General features: G+C 46.8%; 3 protein-coding genes across 3 annotated transcripts; 1 reads left to right on the top strand and 2 right to left on the bottom strand.

Moving 5' to 3' along the window:
- Positions 1-43: 43 nt before the first annotated feature.
- Positions 44-4,084, bottom strand: FSUBG_9781 (feruloyl esterase B-2; the record flags this gene model as incomplete). Its single annotated transcript, XM_036688331.1, has 8 exons — positions 44-1,145; positions 1,191-1,326; positions 1,387-1,695; positions 2,874-3,188; positions 3,237-3,310; positions 3,367-3,758; positions 3,810-3,892; positions 4,015-4,084. 8 exons carry the CDS (start codon positions 4,082-4,084, stop codon positions 44-46), a joined length of 2,481 nt encoding a protein of 826 aa, XP_036534717.1.
- Positions 4,085-6,208: 2,124 nt separating this feature from the next.
- FSUBG_9780 (uncharacterized protein) lies at positions 6,209-6,639 on the top strand (the record flags this gene model as incomplete). The annotated part of the gene is made up of 2 exons (XM_036688330.1): positions 6,209-6,259; positions 6,325-6,639. The coding sequence occupies 2 exons, from the start codon at positions 6,209-6,211 to the stop codon at positions 6,637-6,639; spliced, it is 366 nt and encodes a 121-aa protein (XP_036534716.1).
- Positions 6,640-6,973: 334 nt separating this feature from the next.
- FSUBG_9779 (uncharacterized protein) lies at positions 6,974-16,665 on the bottom strand (the record flags this gene model as incomplete). The annotated part of the gene is made up of 5 exons (XM_036688328.1): positions 6,974-7,594; positions 7,649-8,421; positions 8,470-10,293; positions 10,350-16,261; positions 16,319-16,665. 5 exons carry the CDS (start codon positions 16,663-16,665, stop codon positions 6,974-6,976), a joined length of 9,477 nt encoding a protein of 3,158 aa, XP_036534715.1.
- Positions 16,666-17,407: the final 742 nt, after the last annotated feature.

Below are 17,407 nucleotides of genomic sequence, written 5' to 3'. Positions count from 1 at the left end.
GGTTAAATAAACACAAGCTCTGTCGTATTAAAACTACCTAGATCTATCGACATTGCCAGCTGGATGTCTTTTTAGGATTACCGCCAATATATGTCTGCGTCTTAGGGTAGAGACAATGTTTGCGCTGAAAGTCGATTCCGTTGGTGGCAGTGTCGTTGATGAACTTTGTACCCGTCAAGCTAGCAGGGGCCTGACCCTTCTCAACCCAAGCCACTATGGCCGCCAATACATTATGTTGGGGATCAAAGGGGATACCCGCAGCAGGGGCACCACCACCCTGACCAACAGCCCAGGCGCCAGGACCCGAGTTACAATGGAACATGCCTGACATGCGGAAATAGCGATAGTAGTCCTGCAGGCCGTTATCTGCAGAGTACATGCGGTTCCAGAAACGCTGAGTGTTGAACTGTGTGATTTGGTTGTCCTGGCCACCATGATAGCTCAGCAGCTTTCCACCGCGTTTCTTGAACTTGGGAAGCTCTTGAGGATAGGTACGTATGTCGAAGGGGTTCAGCTCATCTGCCTTTCGCACATCATTCGTGTTATAGGTGCTAGCATCCCAGCTCGGGTCGTTATATACGACATATCGAAACCAATCTTCAGAATAACTGAAAGGAGTGCCTGCAATGAGTTTCGATACGGCCTGGAGTTCATTGCCAGGGTTCATACGAGGAAAGATGAGCTTGCCGTTGGGATAAGTATAAGGAGCGTAGATCTTTTGCAGCTGCGCGACTTGAGCCGCGTTCAAGCAGTTCTTGGGACGTCTGGGGCTGCATTGTAAGGTCTTCGGGTTGAAGAAACACTTGTCTGGGACCTCGATAATTCCATCCTCAACACCGTCAATCTTGTCGCACTGTCGAAGAACTTCGTCATGAATCAGCCCCTTCCAGGTGTCAATGGGTATGTAGTTAGGTGAATCTGCAGATCCTGTGATTGGGTAGAATATAGCCCTCTGGCCTTGAAGATTGTTGAAGTCAACAGCTGGGCATCCAGCGACAATTCCATCGTAGTCTTTAGGGTACTTCTCTGCGGCCTTGATACCCATGCGACCGCCCAGTGAGCAACCCAGGTAGTAATTGTGAGCTGGTTTCTCGCCGTAAAGAGCTTTCATCAGCTTCTTGGCGGAGCGAGTGCCAGTGTGCAGACTTTGCTGATTAGCTAATGGTTCTGAGGAAGGCGACAGTACTCACGCTCTGTAAGAGAAGTCCTTGATAATTTCAGGGTTGTTCAGCATGGTAATACCCGTCGTACCGTTATGTCCATTATTGGTACCCATGGTAGCGAAACCATTAGTTGTGCCATACGCAAGATCCTCGTACTTGATGCCTAAACGTCTTGTCTCAGCTTTGCTATTACCCTGAGCTGGTCGCCTGGGAATTTACTCACATCCATCAATTCCACCATTACCAGTTGCCAGATATCTCGATCCCTGCCAGTCACTCGGCAACCATAGCTCGAAGCTGATTGATGACCGCTTCGAGGTAGGAATTTGGAGAGCAATGCGACAGAGGTCGACTGTGACAGCCTGGGAGGCGCGATTACAACTCGGTACATTGTCTGAGAGCTGCAACGTTGTACCAGCAGAAACAAACTCTTGCCGCGTCAAGGTCGAATTGTTGATGAGCCTTGTTGGACTAAAGGCTAGACATCTGTGGCGGAAGTCTCTATAGTCATCATGACAAACAACAGTAGACACTAAGCAGGTGAGTACAATGAAACACCAGCAAAGGTGCAGTAGGAAAGGCATTATTCCTTTGTGTTCCTTCACTTGTACTCAGCCTGTCAATGTTGAAGAACTGCGGCTCAGCCTCGAGTTAAAGAAGCAACGATAAAAGAGGGTGGAATGAGATGGGAGGACGAACAAATGTCTCTCGGCGACTAATCCTTGTTCCACCCACCGAAAATCCCGAAGGATGACTAGGATAGGCCTTGGCAGAGTGTAACATGCGTACGCGTGGTGCAGGGGCGCGGCACAGACGCTGCAGTCTACGCTCCCCGAGATTGAGGCGGAGATGGAAGATAGAATCGGACGATGATGACAGGATTTTAATCGGGCGCGATTGCAGAGCATACATGTAAGCATTAAGAAAGTTTATTCCCGGTTCTTTAGAACTAATAGCAAAAAGGAGCCATAATAAAATACATCGAGACTCATAGGCAACTAACTATATGGTGATTACGTTCCCGACAGTGACGTCAGAAGGTTAATTCTATTTTACCGAGCCTTAAAGTCGCGAGATACAAGCCTTTCAGGGCCCGAACTTCCCCACCGTGAGCTGAGTAATGAGTAAGTACCAGCGTAGCTCAGAGCTTATCCCGCTGTCCCTATGGAAGCACGGCCTTCACTTTGATCAAATGGGATGTGGCATTTAGCTTGACGTTGGACAGAGATCGTGGGCCCCGTCGGAAGAGGGAACGGTGGACACAGTTAATTCATCTTGGCAAGGTGGAAAGTGCGAGATGCCTACACTTATACGCGGATTTTAAAGCCAACGAAAGACTATTGGTGGGATCAGACTGGCCGCAAATAAGCCAAGGCGGCACTATCGCACCCGTGTGGATACTAAATTTGACAAGAAGTCAGGGTAGTGAACATGGTTGTAGCGGGTAGATAACGAGACGAGCCTACAGGACTACACGTTTGCACTACTTGCGTCTGATGATGACGGTGTCTTTTTTTCTCCCTGGATGTAATAAAAAAAGCAATCTTATTTATGCATCTCAGTGGCCTCTGTAGTCTTATGTAGTGTAACGATTGTGACTTAATACAATGGCACAAGTCAGAGTGAGGTACAACAGTTTTATTTGCCCCCGATGTACTATAGCAAGATCTTTATATATACAAAGATTCTATACATTTTCATGCTTCGTACTGTGATGGTGGCCAAGCACAAATAACTCTTCAGTGCTGCGGTCTCTGCTCTGCAACTCGATGTTTAACACCTCAGTCTTGGTTGTCCCAATCTTACTAAAGCCTTGACGATCAGACCTTCGTATTTGGCTTGCGGTTGATGCCAAAACACCTGAGTTGTCAACTTTAGTTCTTCGTGTGCGTGAGGTACTCGTGACGGTCGTCGCTATCCCACTAAAAACAACCTGGAAACAAGGGCGCATTGTCATGATAGTAGACACAATGACGGCCGTGAATATCTCAGCCATGGCGAGAGTATTGGGCGTGGTATTGTACCCTGAGGTTGTTAACATAACGGAAAGCATGAGGATGGGGAAGGACATACAGTAAGGATCAGTAGCAGCTCCTTCGTTCGGCACGTAGATCATCACAACGCGAATCACAGCACAAGCCGTATGTCTAAGCCGTCAGCGTGTTAATACAAAGATTTTTGTTCGTTGGCAGCGTCAACGTACGCGAGTCCCAAGGCAATGAGAAAGAGGAATTGCCATATTTCTTTGCTCCGATGCCCCGTTGACAAAAGAGCAGGAAATGGTATCAAAACCAGCAAGACAGACGTAAAAGAGTTGATGTAGGCATTTGCGACACGAAATTTGGTGTTGTCAATGCATGTACCGTCGAGATCACCTTGCCAGGCCTTACGAATCGGGTTGCACTGAAAGGTCGATACCAGAGTGCCGCCAGTGTAGTAGGCGATGATGACGCCCATCAGTGCAAAATTGGCATACCGTGCAATTCTTGTACTCAAGAGAACAGGTTTGCTGAAGATGTTCATATAGATGGTACAGATTGAAAGCTTGATCACGCCCGCTGTCGACTTGAAAAAGATCTGGTTGAGCCAGAAGCACTGCAATTATTAGTGGCGGACTGGAAGTGATGGGGTGACGCGAAGATGTACAATTTTAGGCGTCAGAGCCTTCTGGATATCCGGTGGTAGATCATCTTTGTGATAACCATATCCCCATCGAAAGTACGCTGACACTTTGTTAGAGATATTTCGCCAACGAGCTCACGACACTTACGGTCCAGGTTGAAGCCAGCAAGACATATGCTTAGGGACTGAAAGGTTAGTCGCGCCTAAGATGGGGTTGCGCAAATCTTACCAGACCAAGTATCAGCAGGTAATCCGGTAGGCCGATTACCCTTTTCGAGAGTCGCCAGGATATTCTCCATATCACTAAAATAGTAGCACTAGCCAGTAACGTAAGCGTCACGGCTTTTAGCTTGGCCGAGTTGTTGGGCCCTTGGTAGTACTCTGACATGGGCGTCTGATGGAAACTACAGCTTCGAATAAGCAGCTCGAAGGAAGAACGAGAAAAGACTCAGAGACTGATGCGTCTTTATTTGAAACCCCGGAAGGTATGCGCGTACTGACTGAGGCATCGTATTGCATACGAACAGCCCATTTTGGCATTTAACCTTAAAGGCGGATAAGAACTCTGTCACAGTTTACAGGGTATTGCCACACACGACAGATGCTGGATTCACATCCTGGTACTAGTTTGGACGAGACCATCAATCTGTGACTCAGTCATTTACATGGATCTTTGCATGCAGTTGTTCCAGGCATGCATGCACTACGGCACAGCTGGAAAAAAGAAATTTCCTAGATAATGCAGTACTACCTGTCTAAGCAAGACTGATGTCGATTGAGTTCTTGGCGGCTTAAAGTCGTGTTCTTCCACAAGAGATATAATTTGCAAAATAACGGTTACCGCCAGACTCTTTCGCCACAAAGTCTTGGTCATCTCATTTGTGTTTTGGCCTTGTTCCCAAGGCGTCTGAATCTACTTCAAGCAGACAAAGAGTCGGGATATTCCACCACCATTATGTGCAAATCTGGTCATTGAACTCTAAGTGACATGTTGACCTTTTTTCCAAGACGACGGAGATTTACAAATGTAAGGGCTCTTTATTCTCGGGCGTTGCCAAGCCCATGCATGGAACCAACGCATCGAATAGACTCTCTCTCCTCTGATCGGATGTCGCATTCGGGTTAATTATTACCGATACCATACAAAACAAGCATATCTCTTCCCCCATTGGCCGCCCACTTACCTTCTGAAACTCGCTTGCCGGTACTCGGCTTCACATTGCTTGGCACCTTTCAGGAGCCTCAGCGAGCCAACAAAGTTTTTAACGGCCCACAACCGTGGAACATTACTGGGTTTGGGGGTCATTCTGGGCAGGCATGCAACCTTCTTGAACCGGTGTCACTTCCGACATTCCTTATCTAGTATAGATACCGCACAGGGACTAGGGACTAGGGACGGGAGGGAAGGACGGACCAACCGTTTCCGCTAATAATTAACAACTTCGGCTCCTGAACGTCTAGAGAATAATAGCAATATGTTAAAACAGTTCTATAGTGCAGGGTTCTATACCACGACTTGGTCATAAGGTACCCTATACCTAATGTTGAGCTTAGGATAAATCCACCTCTCCAGGCTAGGAAAAAGAGTAAGGATACTTTTTAATACTCCTTAAGATAGACCGATATATAAGTTATATAATTAGTGTCTATTGATAATGTTACGGTTTACTAAAGAGTCTTTAATTATAGCTTTTCGGGATATGTATATAACTGTTTATTTACCTAATATCCCTTGGTATTATTACTAATACTAAACACAGCGTAATTAAGATTATTACAGTATAGTATAACCTTAGTACAGTCTAAACTGGGAATCCTTATTTTATAATATAGGTTAATTGGAAAATAATAGAGATATAAAAAGTAGTAGCTGTATTAAGTAACACGTTCCTACACTCTTTTTCAGAGAGGGGACAAGCCTGACTAAGCAGCTAGCGACTGGCGAATGTATAATAATATAAAGCATTAAGCATTGCATAAGTATACATAGCATCGGAATTAATAAAACACATACCGGTTAGCAAAACAAACAGAAGGACGACAGCTATAGTGAAATTGTAAGTAAGATCTATACCTCCTTTATCTCAGCAAGCGATCAACATTCTTTAGCCTATTAAGACATACGGGCAGGATACAGAATTAGCTTCAGAGAGTCAATTGGCGCTTATACGCAGCGATGATCAGTTATGGTATAGTTCCATTACTAGTGCCAAGCTGAAATGCCTTAACAACAAAGCAAGTTGAGTTATTGCCGCCGATCAGCTGCTGGCCCAACTGCCACGTCATGTCATGTCTTACACTTGACGTCAGTGGCATTCGCTGGGGAGAGATGTATATAACTTCTGGCTGTACTCCAGGCTGCCTGCTATCCTTCGTTCTACAAACCAACCATTTCAATTGAACCTAGAACTCCGACTCTGACCATGAATCCAAATACCAAAGTGGTCGATGGCGTGATTGTGACAACGTGCGAGGTATGTAACTTCAGTCACAACGACGCATCCCACCTATCGAGCTGTAACTAATTCAGCACACATAGTACCCCCCACCGACCGAAGAGTGGACAGAAAATTACCAAGAAATGGGCGGTGACGAGTATTGGGGTGAAGGCGGCAAAGTCTCCGAGGTTCTAGAGAGTCGCGGGCTGAGTGGTAACATCAAGCCACTCTTCGCCCTGGATGCTGAATCAGGATCGCCGTACACATTGTTCGAGCTCGACGGAACCTTCTATTTTTTTACTGCAGCTGATGACTCTCTCGAGCGCATTGACTATCCTGACAACCTTGGGGAAATACTCGGAACTATTGGAGATCCGGATGACGGACTTAGTGGAGTTCCAACAACTACAATCTAAGACCCTCTTGTGAAGTAGTAGGCAGGAGTCTACATAAAGATAACATGAAAGTATGTGATACTGCAGTTTTGCCTCCCATGTCGGTGATTCTCGGCGGTGATATCCTTCTCTGACCTCTCTGTGATAACTAAGCAATTGACTGAAGCCTCAAGAAGTTTGGGCAATGCCATTACCTAGATCGTAGGGGATAATAATATTGTTACTTGGGAAAGTCTAGCGAGTGAATTTGTGTAACTATACTACTTTAAAAACCCTTACTAATATAGAGTCTTTGACTAGTATAAGGATATATTTTAGCAGTAACTTAATCGAGCAGCTTCTGTCCGCTTTCAGTCTATTCGCTTTCATCATCGCTGCTTTGGCCTTCTGCATTCTCTCTTAGCGCTCCATGATGAGCTACTGATCTGGTTTCTATGGCCCTCGATTTGAGTTGAGAAGTAAAGAATGGGTGATTGTCGGAAAGATCTCGATTCCCAATTAGATACCCCATAGGGGTGTGCGTAATGTCAGATGACTGGGACCGATATGAAATCCACTCGTTTAGAAACCTTGAGAGCGACTGAGGACTAAGAATTCCGAAATTGGGAAGGATGTGTTTCCTGCTACGATGAGCATCGTCCATATTCACCGAAGGTTCTGCCCTTTCGTCAACCATGAGACAGTTGCGTAACTGCGTATACTGATCGTAAGAGAGATACAATCTACCAGCCATGATGCCGATCTCAATGCTCAGCCAAGAAGGGATCACAAGTTCCTTCTTTGGAGTCGGTACAGGATAGTAGGCAAGGGTACCGACCTCCAAAAGAGATCTTGTAAATGGGGATGTGTACGTAAGAAGATAAGTCGTGGGGGTTCGTATCCTTCGGAGTATTGGAAGAAGGAGCTCAGCTTCCTCAGGAATAACGACTAAGGCTGTTTGGATGTCAGGTCTCCAGAGTACCCATTCGACTGGTCGCTATAAGTGTATTATTAGTATATTTAGTCTGAAAAGGTTTGCTAGAGAGCTTACCATAAGGCGACGAGAAACCTCAGCCTTCTGGGTTTGAACTGTTCTTGAGAACTCCTTCGAGACAAACAGGTTCGAGGAAGATCCCCTGACACCATACTTGAGTCCGATATAGGTATCGCCAATCAAGTCAAGGACTGAGATAAAATGAAGACTAGCCAGCTTTACTTCAGTCTCATCACAAAACTTAACTAGGGCCTTATCGAGGCCCGGGAACGTAAATGCTGTAAGATGTGTAGGGTTTTGCTTCTCGCGAAGCTGGTGGACCTCAAATTCGACTTCTCTTTCCTGCTCCACCTCATCAAAAGCCGAGGAGCACGCTCGCCTTTGGTGTTTGACCAGATCGGCCTCCAGTCCATGTAGTTCTTTCATAAAACGTTGTAAATGTGTAGAATCGATGACTCTCAAGCCGGTTGATGATGTTTTCTCCTTTGGCCCGTAGAGCTGTTCCAATGTCTGTCCCTCGGGCTGTTGAGTCTCTTGCAGGAGCTTGTCTCTCTTCTTTTTGTTTTGCGAGGATTTTCTGAACTCCATTAGAGCATTTGTACGTCTGCAAAAGTCGAACCCTTGGGCAATGTGCAAGGACATCATATTGTCGCTGGCCTGACAACTTTGCTCTAGAAGCCAGTGGACAATGTCGGTAGACTTCAATGGTTGCGACGATGCAACCCTGGGACTGTGGGCGGATCGAAGTGACAAAACACTTGTGTACACCTCTGGAGGGGCAACAAATGCGATTGATTGCGTTGTCGCGAGTTGCCTCAGTCTCATTGCAGCTATCATGGTTAGCCTCACACGGTCTACTGATTGTTGCATGCACTTACCTTGCGTTATCTGGTCTTTGGTCGAACTGATGCCCAATGTTACAGCTCCTTGGGCGTACATGGGAAGTTTCAAGTCGGTCCCGCGTGTATGCGCCTCATCGATATAGACTACGCATTTTTCGAGAGTGTCTGCAAAGGAACTAGCCAGAAGCGGCACAGGAGACTTTTGAAAACGAGCTCGTACCATGATTCGGCCGTTTTTATCGAAATACACTGCGCCTTGGGCTTCGGTATAGACGTCAAGCCAGGCCGCAGCCAGCTGGTGGTTCTCCATCTCAAGAATCTGGGCACCCGAGTCTATCAGGATCCTGATCCCGTTGTTTCGGAGTAGTTCTAGTATCCCGATCTCATTGAGATGCCGTCCGTGTCGGTCAACAGCTTGGAAGCATTTTTGGTTGCGTGGTTCCAGCAGATGTACCAGAACTTCAGCGTTGGTTTGTATGAGATTGGGCAGATCATCTTGACGAATCGTACGTGGCAGTATATTTTTGTTGTCATTGGTCCCACTGAATCCTGTTGTCATACCTTGCCGTTTCATACCCTCGGGGAGCAAGGGGATGTCCCAAGCTGAAGCTTGGAACTTTACCCCAAACTGCTTGGCATGTTGCGGAAACGCAAAGTTGTTCAAGAAATGATTGACGACATGTTTCTCGAACCTTACATATTCCCAGAGAAGAGTGACTTGGGCCTCGTCTTCAATCTCCAGCTGATGCCAATGTTCAAGGTTTTCAGGAAGATGTCTTGAGAATACAAAGCGTTGATAGTGCGAGGAGGGATCTTCAGAGTTGCTGATTAATTGGAGACTCTGGAGAAATCGTGACTTGCTCAAACCAGCGTGGTAAAAGCTCAAACATGTGAGAACAAGCGCCGTATCCGGGTGACCGTACTCGGCAGTTTGCGAAGGTATTCCTTTAGCTTCGAATGGCACTGCAATGGGAGCTCTGTCCGGATGAAGACCGTACTGAACATTCCACGACTTCTTCAGACAGAGAATCAACAACCGTTGGGGAATGAGCCCGTGAAGAAGATAGAGAGTCTTTCTAACAGAGGCTTCATTACTCAACGACGCAATTGCATCTTCCCAAATGGATGCGGGAGGTTGAGTAGTTGAGAGCAGCAGTTTGACGGGCTTTGTGGCAGTCAGACTGTTGTCAGCCTTGAATTGAACATATGAGAGCCGACCATGACAGACATCATCCACTAGAAGAGTGTTAAGAAGATCTTCAACCTCTGGACGTAGGAGGTGAATGACAGGAAAGCCCCGGTGTCGTCGCCATACCTGTATCCCATCTTTAAACTTGGCCTGAAGTTGGGGTACATGAGATTCAACCAAAGATAGCATATCTTCGATAAGTCGCCACCGCTGAGGATGACCATCAATCATGGTGGGTATACCACTCGGATATATCAGCTGTGTCTTTGGCGAGAGAGTGAGATCAGACTCGTCAAGAACATCTCTACTCGATGACTCCAACCATGCTTGGATGTTCATCATTCTCTGCGCTCTCTTTGTTTCCTTGTCAGCCAGCTTCTGGAGCCCACTCAGCTTGAAGGAAAGTAGGTGTTCTGGCAAGCACAGCATGACTCCTCCTGATGCGAGAGTTCTCTTGTGAAGACTGTGATAAAGGTCTAGAGCTTGGTCGTCGGTAGGTGATCGTCGAGCAAAGGGTAGGTGGCAAACTTCTCGACCAACCAACCCACCAAGTCGGCTCTGCATCACTTGCGCTGTCTGAAGGAGAAGGGCTCGAGGCACAACCAGTCGGCATAAGTTCTTCGTGTCTGCCAACATTATTGAAGCCATAGGCATGATGCAAGAAGTTTTGCCTACGGTAAAAGTCAGTTCCACGATCCGTTGTGAGTGGTTAGTAAAATATGCAAACCTTGACCCATGTTCATCTGTAAAACAGAATTCGACGTCGATGATGGTGAAATGATAGCATTGGCTACTTCGAATTGGATAGGCCGAATCAACATGTTGCTGTCGATCTCTAGGAGAAGCCATTCTGGGTACTTGAGCGGATTCCAGTTGGAGTGACCCTCAGTCTCAGAATTCTCCTCCAACCAGACATGATCTCTGCGAAGAATTGCATCTTCTATTCGCAAGTAACGCTGGAGGCGCGTAGTGAGCACCCCATATTCTACTATCGTGTTGACCAATGCATGAGGTACTAGCAATCTATTGCCATTTCTTAGCTGTTCAAGAATTGCTACTGGTGAGAAACAAGGCCAAAGTTGACCTTTTGAAAGCCACGCGAAGCCCTCATCACCTTGTGAAGCCGAGTGTTCTATTTTATATTGTTGTTCTCGTAGTCGTTGACGGCATCGATCGATTTCTCCCTTGACTGAATCCATGCGTGGTATGCCATGAAGTAATTTTCGACTTTGTTGGGCTAGAGTTAAAGCGTTGAGCGACACTGAAAGGTCCTCCCCATAAGCCCGTTGTGAAGTAAGAGGTGAAGTGACGAGTCTCTGTATAATCCCTTTGAGGATATTGAACTCAGGCCTTTGACCTACAGGTAAATCCGAAGCCTGGCCCTGAGGATGGGAACTGTTGCTTCCCACTGAAGACTGATCTCGTACTTCTAACCAGGATTGAGAGTCCTCATTCGGCCTCTCATGGATTTTGAGCCTCGATAGCAAGTCGGACATGGAATACTGAGCCATCAAGTATTCCCTGGGTCCCTCTGGGTTTCTGCCTTCCAGAGGTGTTGGTTTTGAAGTCCAGACGTCTTGATATGCCTTTGGCTCCATCTTCGATTGATCGTCTAGCAACAGATCTGCTGCGTTCTCCAGGTCAAGGAGGTATACAGACAGCTCCCAATTAGACTTGAGTCTTCGAAGCTCGGGGTAGAGCTTCTGCCATGTCTTCTTCAGGCTAAAGTCCCTGATGTTCGAGGTTAGGTTTTTGACTGATGATTCGAACTCGTGTCTTGAAAGAGGTGGATTTGGCCACATGTTGAGAATGTGAGAGATTATTCGTAACACCGTGTCTTTCTTACGATCATTTCTGAGCACCAGTCCGCTAGTACCATCAATGAATGGTTCTGGTAGCACTAGCGACAAAAATAAGTCTTTGGACGGTTCTTCAAAATGGCGGAAGTTTGTGAACAGGGTATGGCTGGGCGGTTGGATGCGACTCAGTCTACTACTTTGAAAAAGTGCCACGAGCCACTTTATGACGACCATGTCAACATTATCGTTGAATGCTAACAAAGCCAGGGAAAAATGGTTGTTGTAAGTTCTCGTGGGGTCTTTTTCATGGAGCTTCCGAACAAGCTCCCCCCAAAGTTGTGGCGCTTCAACCTCTAGACTCGCCGCTAAATCCATATCTGATAAGGACTCTTTAATACCTCGGAATGTGTTCCATTTCTCCAAAATTGGAGCAAGCTTGGGAAGGTGAAATGCACTAGCATCGGATTCCATCATCGCACGGATGGTCTGATATACTCGGCAGCTCTTTAGAGATGACTTCTGGTCTCGAAGAGGTACGAAACCATCTGTTTGTGCCGCCTGAGAAAGAACCGTCGAATCAGAATCAAAGCAGACACGCTCATAGAGCTGTCTTCGAATACGACCTCTGATTCGCAAACGAGCCACAGACGCGTTATATGACACACTTTCGTGCTGACCTTTTGTCATAGTTTCTGTGTTACTGAAAGTCTCTAGCTCCCGTGACCGATTTTCAATCAGAGTGACTAAAGGAGCCAAGTCTTCATGTTGAATTGTGGAAGTTAAATGCTCATCCCAACGGACCTTTTGATACAAGTTGATGCCTGGGGGATAAAGAGTTCTTTCCGGTGATAGAGACTTGATGACAGACAGTATTCTCTGTGGAAAGCCCGCCAAAGGAGTCCATGGCTGACTGCTAGGCGAGAGCAAACAATGACGAGCTTCCTCTGTTCCTGTCTTACCGGTAAAGTCATCCGGTAGTGGAAAAGATGTCAGTGCATGTATTGCCGCCTTGAGATAAAGAAGAAGTGGTTCGGGGGGACAGTCCAGTCGGCCTAGGACAGAGTTGAGTGTATATTTAGCGTACACTCCTTCGTTGGAAATCCTAACAGCGACATGAATTCCCTCCCTCTGCCATTGGAAACCCCCGATCGGCATAATAACACTCTTTCTTTCAAAGTTTGAGGTATTCCGTAGAGTGACTCCACTTCGTAGTCCGTGTAGTGTTCCAATGTCTTGCTGAGGGTCTACTTCAGCCTTGAGTTGAGGGCAGTAGAGCAAACCTCTCTGGTTGACATGGAAGCGGAGCTCCAAACGTTTCAGCTCCACGGACAGATCTCCATTCACCGGCTGGTAAATTGTCAACCTCTTGGAGTCTTCGAAATCTTGAAAAATACTACCGACTTTCCTCCCAATTTCCGAGTTTGGCTCAACAAGACTGGCTCCCGTGTTTCTGGTGGCTCTTCGTTTTCGGATGTCGAGTACCCAATTCGATTTCTTGCGTCTCCAGATCCGTGGTTTTCGACGCATCTCAAGATCCCCAGTAGTCAAGTCCAGCCAGTGCACGCAGTCGTCAACTAGGTCTGCCGGTAAGTCCCAGCCCATGGGACCTTTCAACATGGAACGGGGAACGAATTGAAGAATGGAGCCTCTGAATAGAGCTTTGATGGTTATTTCGCCATCCCTTATGCCAACATGGATTTGGTGTTCTTCCATTTCAGTAAGAATTTGATAGTCCAAGAGTCCGGATGGCCGTGTTAGCAAGTGTCGCTCCTCGAAAAGCTCCCTCACGGACTCATCATCTCTGATTTCAAGAGGAAGCCTCCCAAGGGGCTTTTGATCCACTAGCAAGTGACCTTGAAGGATATGATAATGTACTCTCTGTGAAGCTACTGAGTCACTAGGGGCGGTTTGAGACGAGATCCACCACGAGTGTTTGCCTGGGAGCTTCTTCCACGGGTAGTAAGACCTCTGGGCGAGAAGGCTAGCATTGGCCCATGTCTCGTTTATTGCCTTCTCCACTAGACCAATGTCGCTATCCACCCACTTCTCAACAATATCCCTCATCTGATAAGAAGCAGACATGTCTTGGGTAAGAAGACTACGCAAGTGTGTGGGCAGTTTATCCGAGCTGTCAAGCAGGTTCTCCTGAAGCGCGATTGACGATCGGAAGAAAGGTAACGGATCATCTTTGAGCAGGCTTGCTTCAAAGTCATCATGACCTAAACACCCCCAGAATGTTTGACGGCAAAGTAACGCGGACCAGAATGCAAAAGTGGCGGCCTTGGCGGCCATGTCACCGTCAAGCGTTGATCTGACCTCATGCTGTAATCGAAGGATCCAGTTTGAGGTGATGGAGCGGACTCTTAACAGCAATTGATGAGCCTGCATTTTAAATGACGGCGGGCCGAGGTGATATAGCCGAAGACCCAATATCAAAACGGTACTCATCCGATCGACCTGTCTCCAATTCTGTTCCATCGTGTCCATCCAAGCCTCGAGCCGCTCTTTCAGTCTATAACAGAAACTTTCACTGCTGAACACGCAGTGAACTTCACGCAGCATTCCTTTTTCCAATGCAGCTGGGCCGGCCTGCATAGCAAGGCGATGGAAGAAGGTATTTGTAGCTCGACTACTAAAGTCGAAATTGGAAGCCGCCAATTCCTTCAGAATCTCGAGCCAGCGTCGACCTCGTGCAGAAGTCGCTCGCTGGAAAGCACTGAGCTCATTACCAGAAATGGTAAGAGGACACATTGATCCGCTTGCTACGATCTCGTAAGAAGAGGGATGATGTACACGCATGCCTAGAACACCTCTTGGCGATTCGTATGGATCAGGAATGCCTTGTGGAAGCCAGGGACCTAAAAGGTGCTGATACCATGGGATTTTGGGGAGTTCGTCCGCCCAGAGCCCCGATACAGTATCGTAGTATGACATTTCGGCTCCAAAGGGAAAGGTGACCTGGGCGGGCGTTTTTGGTAATTTCAACTTGCTATAGTGAGTTTGCCGGAATGACTTTTTACGCGAAGCAAGCGTGAAGGTTGTGTTCACCTTCAGAGAGTACTTCTTGATATCAGCGATATCTTCAAGAAGCAGTTTGGGGACACCTTTGGTTCTTGAGTACACGGTGGTACCAAGAAGGTACAGCTGCCAAGTTGCTGTACGATAGGCATACAAGTACTGAGGAATAAGCAGCTCAAGAAGGATAGCTGACCTTTGGGCATTGCGCTGATCAGAGTCTGTTGCTGGGAGAAAGTCTTCATGGACACTGATCTTAAGCTTCTTCCGTTTCCACAACTTCGGACATCTTCGACAAGCATGCGTAATCTTTTTGCCAGTAGGAGAAACGGTGCATGTGCAGGTAAGGTCGTTCAGCGACTGTGTCAAGCTGTCATAACTTTGTGTTAGCCGTTCTAGCTCAGACAGGGTTGATTGTCGAGCCCTCAGTGAAGCATCATCAATCAGTGTAGCGGTCATCAGCATCTGGCCACCAGCCGCAGTGGAAGAGACGTATCTGGCAGGAAACGTTGACCCTTGTCTGGGGTTATCGAAGATTGTACCGAGGCCTTTCTTGTGCGAAGCAACACGATTGCGAATGTATTGCTGCACTCGTAATAGGCGTTCCATCTCGCCCCTCGTCATGAGGCAAAGCACATCCAATGCATCAGGAATAAACAGAGGATGATATTCTTTGAGTAATGGACACGTAGAGGTTGCTTCTTCATCCATCTTTACCCAAAGCTCGAAAAGTCTCAGAAGGTGGCGACTCATCAAAGTCGAATCGTTGTTGAAGCTGTCTCCCACGTTGGTAAGTAGGTCCATGATACTTGTAGATAGTGATTTACACAGTTCTTGAGGGTTATCTGAGGTGGCAGCGATTCTCCTAGCTGCCGCATTATCACGGTCCTGGAGGGAAATATAGCGGTCAGCCAGGCGGCCAACCTCGAGAATTGTTCCTTCTTGTAGCTTAGGCAAATCTTGAAAGATAACACGGGACGTAGGACTGAGCCTTTGTGACAGCTGAGATCTCAGAAAGGCCCCACTATTATCCAGTCTGATATACAGATCAGCTTCTGGAACACGGGACGGAAGAGTTGGAATCCGGCGAGTCGCTCTGGCCTTGAAGTCGTCCCATTTTAATGAAAGCTTTTCCGTTGCATGCTTCACGATATCTTCAAAGTCTCCCGAAGTTGATGCAAAAAGCTGGTCATACAACGGGCGCAAAGAGGGTGAACACGCTTTGCTATCCGTTTTGAGTTTTGCCATGCGGCGGCAAAGCTTTGCTCGAAGCTGCAACGACATCTCGGGGTGAAGATTGTCAACAGAGTCCTTGAGAAGCTCGGCCAACATGGCACAGATAACGAACTTGTAATAGACTCGTCCCATGCCGACGCATTTGTGGTCTAGCAACTCACGTAACATGCGTCTCAATGCTATGCGGAGAACGAGCCAGTACGGTGAGCGCCTCCAGGGAACCTCGGATGAGCCCAATACAACGTCATCCCGAACTTTCTTGCGGACCGACTGTATTTGAGCGCCACTTCCAAGCCCCTCCAAAAGTGACATGAGCATGTCAACTACCAGGGCAGGATCAGTGGAGTTGCGGGTCTCGGCAATTGATTTCCCGCCCTTGGCAGCTTTTGCCGCGAACTGATCAAAGGATTCATGGCTTGCCTGTCCCAAAAACTGAGACAGATTTCTCAAAAATGACATGTCATTGAAAACGTTGAATGGAAGTTGGACTGAGCGATGGGGAAATTCCCACGTGAGGCAATGCTTTGCTGCGAGAACATCTTTAACCGGCGCTTCCGTCTGGAATGCTTCGAAAATGACCGTTTCTTCACTGTTATGAGATTAGCTGATATGTCATCAGGAGTGGGAAACGCTTTCAGAAACAGACATGTCATTGCGATGGACCAGCAAAGCAGAATTCTGTTGAGTGACGAACAGAGCGAGCCATATGTTTTTCTCGCCAGTAGCGATGCCTTGAAACCGCTCCAGAAGTTCGTGGCTGATCAATTGGCCTTGGTTTAGAAATGCTGTAGCTTTCATAGAGCTGACTAGGACGTTCCAAGCCTCCTGGTCATGATCATTACTGAACATGGCCAGAGCGCGCTGAAGCCGACTTCCAAGATCATACGCCAGCCCAGAATTATCTGCGTCGTTTCTGCTAGGTAGTTTGGACGGAAGAACTACATGGTGAAAAACGGCTTGAAGCAGCAATTTCGGTTCGAGAGTCGCCGACATGTTGAAGTAGCTAACCGCTGAGTAATCTTTCTTGTAAAGGGAGGGTGTTCTTGATGAAGACAATAAGTAAGAGGAAAGAGAGTGATTTTTTCCCAAATCTGATCAGAGGCACAGAGCGGGGAACCCATGTTGGTAGGCCTCCTGCAGGATACTGTATGTTGGTTGTAAAGTACGGAGGTAGCCGCGAAATGTTCTTATCTAAAGCAAAGTGTGGCTAAGAGGCTACCTAGCCACAATACAGTAAGTAAATTTACTTTATTAGGAGAAAGTGCTTATTATCTTTCTTAAGGGTATAAGATAAATTTATATAGGATTAATACTTAAATAGCCCTTCTAGTTATCTTTTCTTACTAGTTTATCTTTTTGTAAAGCCTAGCTTTTTGCTATGGTAAATGGTTACTATGTGGCAATAGGACTGTGTATTGATTTATAGCTAGCAGGCTTCTCAAGCCTTGAAATCTACAAAGGCTGCATTGAATACAATGACTCAGAGCTTTCCCTAATCACCACTGTTCTCCGAGAAAGTGACGTTGATTTTACGGACATTTATAGTCGCTTTATATATATTGTTTTGCACGTCTTGAGTTTAAGGTAGAAGCCAAGCGAGAGTGGGGTAAAAGTTAGATCCTCAGTTGTTAAAAGCCATTACTAACAGGAGATTATTAACTATGCCAGCCAGACAGGCAAAAATAGGCATTAAATGTCCAATTTCTTATAACGAGCAGTATTATATCTTGAGCTA

Source organism: Fusarium subglutinans (assembly GCF_013396075.1).
Source record: "Fusarium subglutinans strain NRRL 66333 chromosome Unknown NRRL66333_c0000156, whole genome shotgun sequence".
NCBI lineage: Eukaryota > Fungi > Ascomycota > Sordariomycetes > Hypocreales > Nectriaceae > Fusarium > Fusarium subglutinans.
The sequence above is the reverse complement of the archived record's forward strand: the minus strand, read 5'-3'. Positions and strand labels throughout refer to the sequence as shown.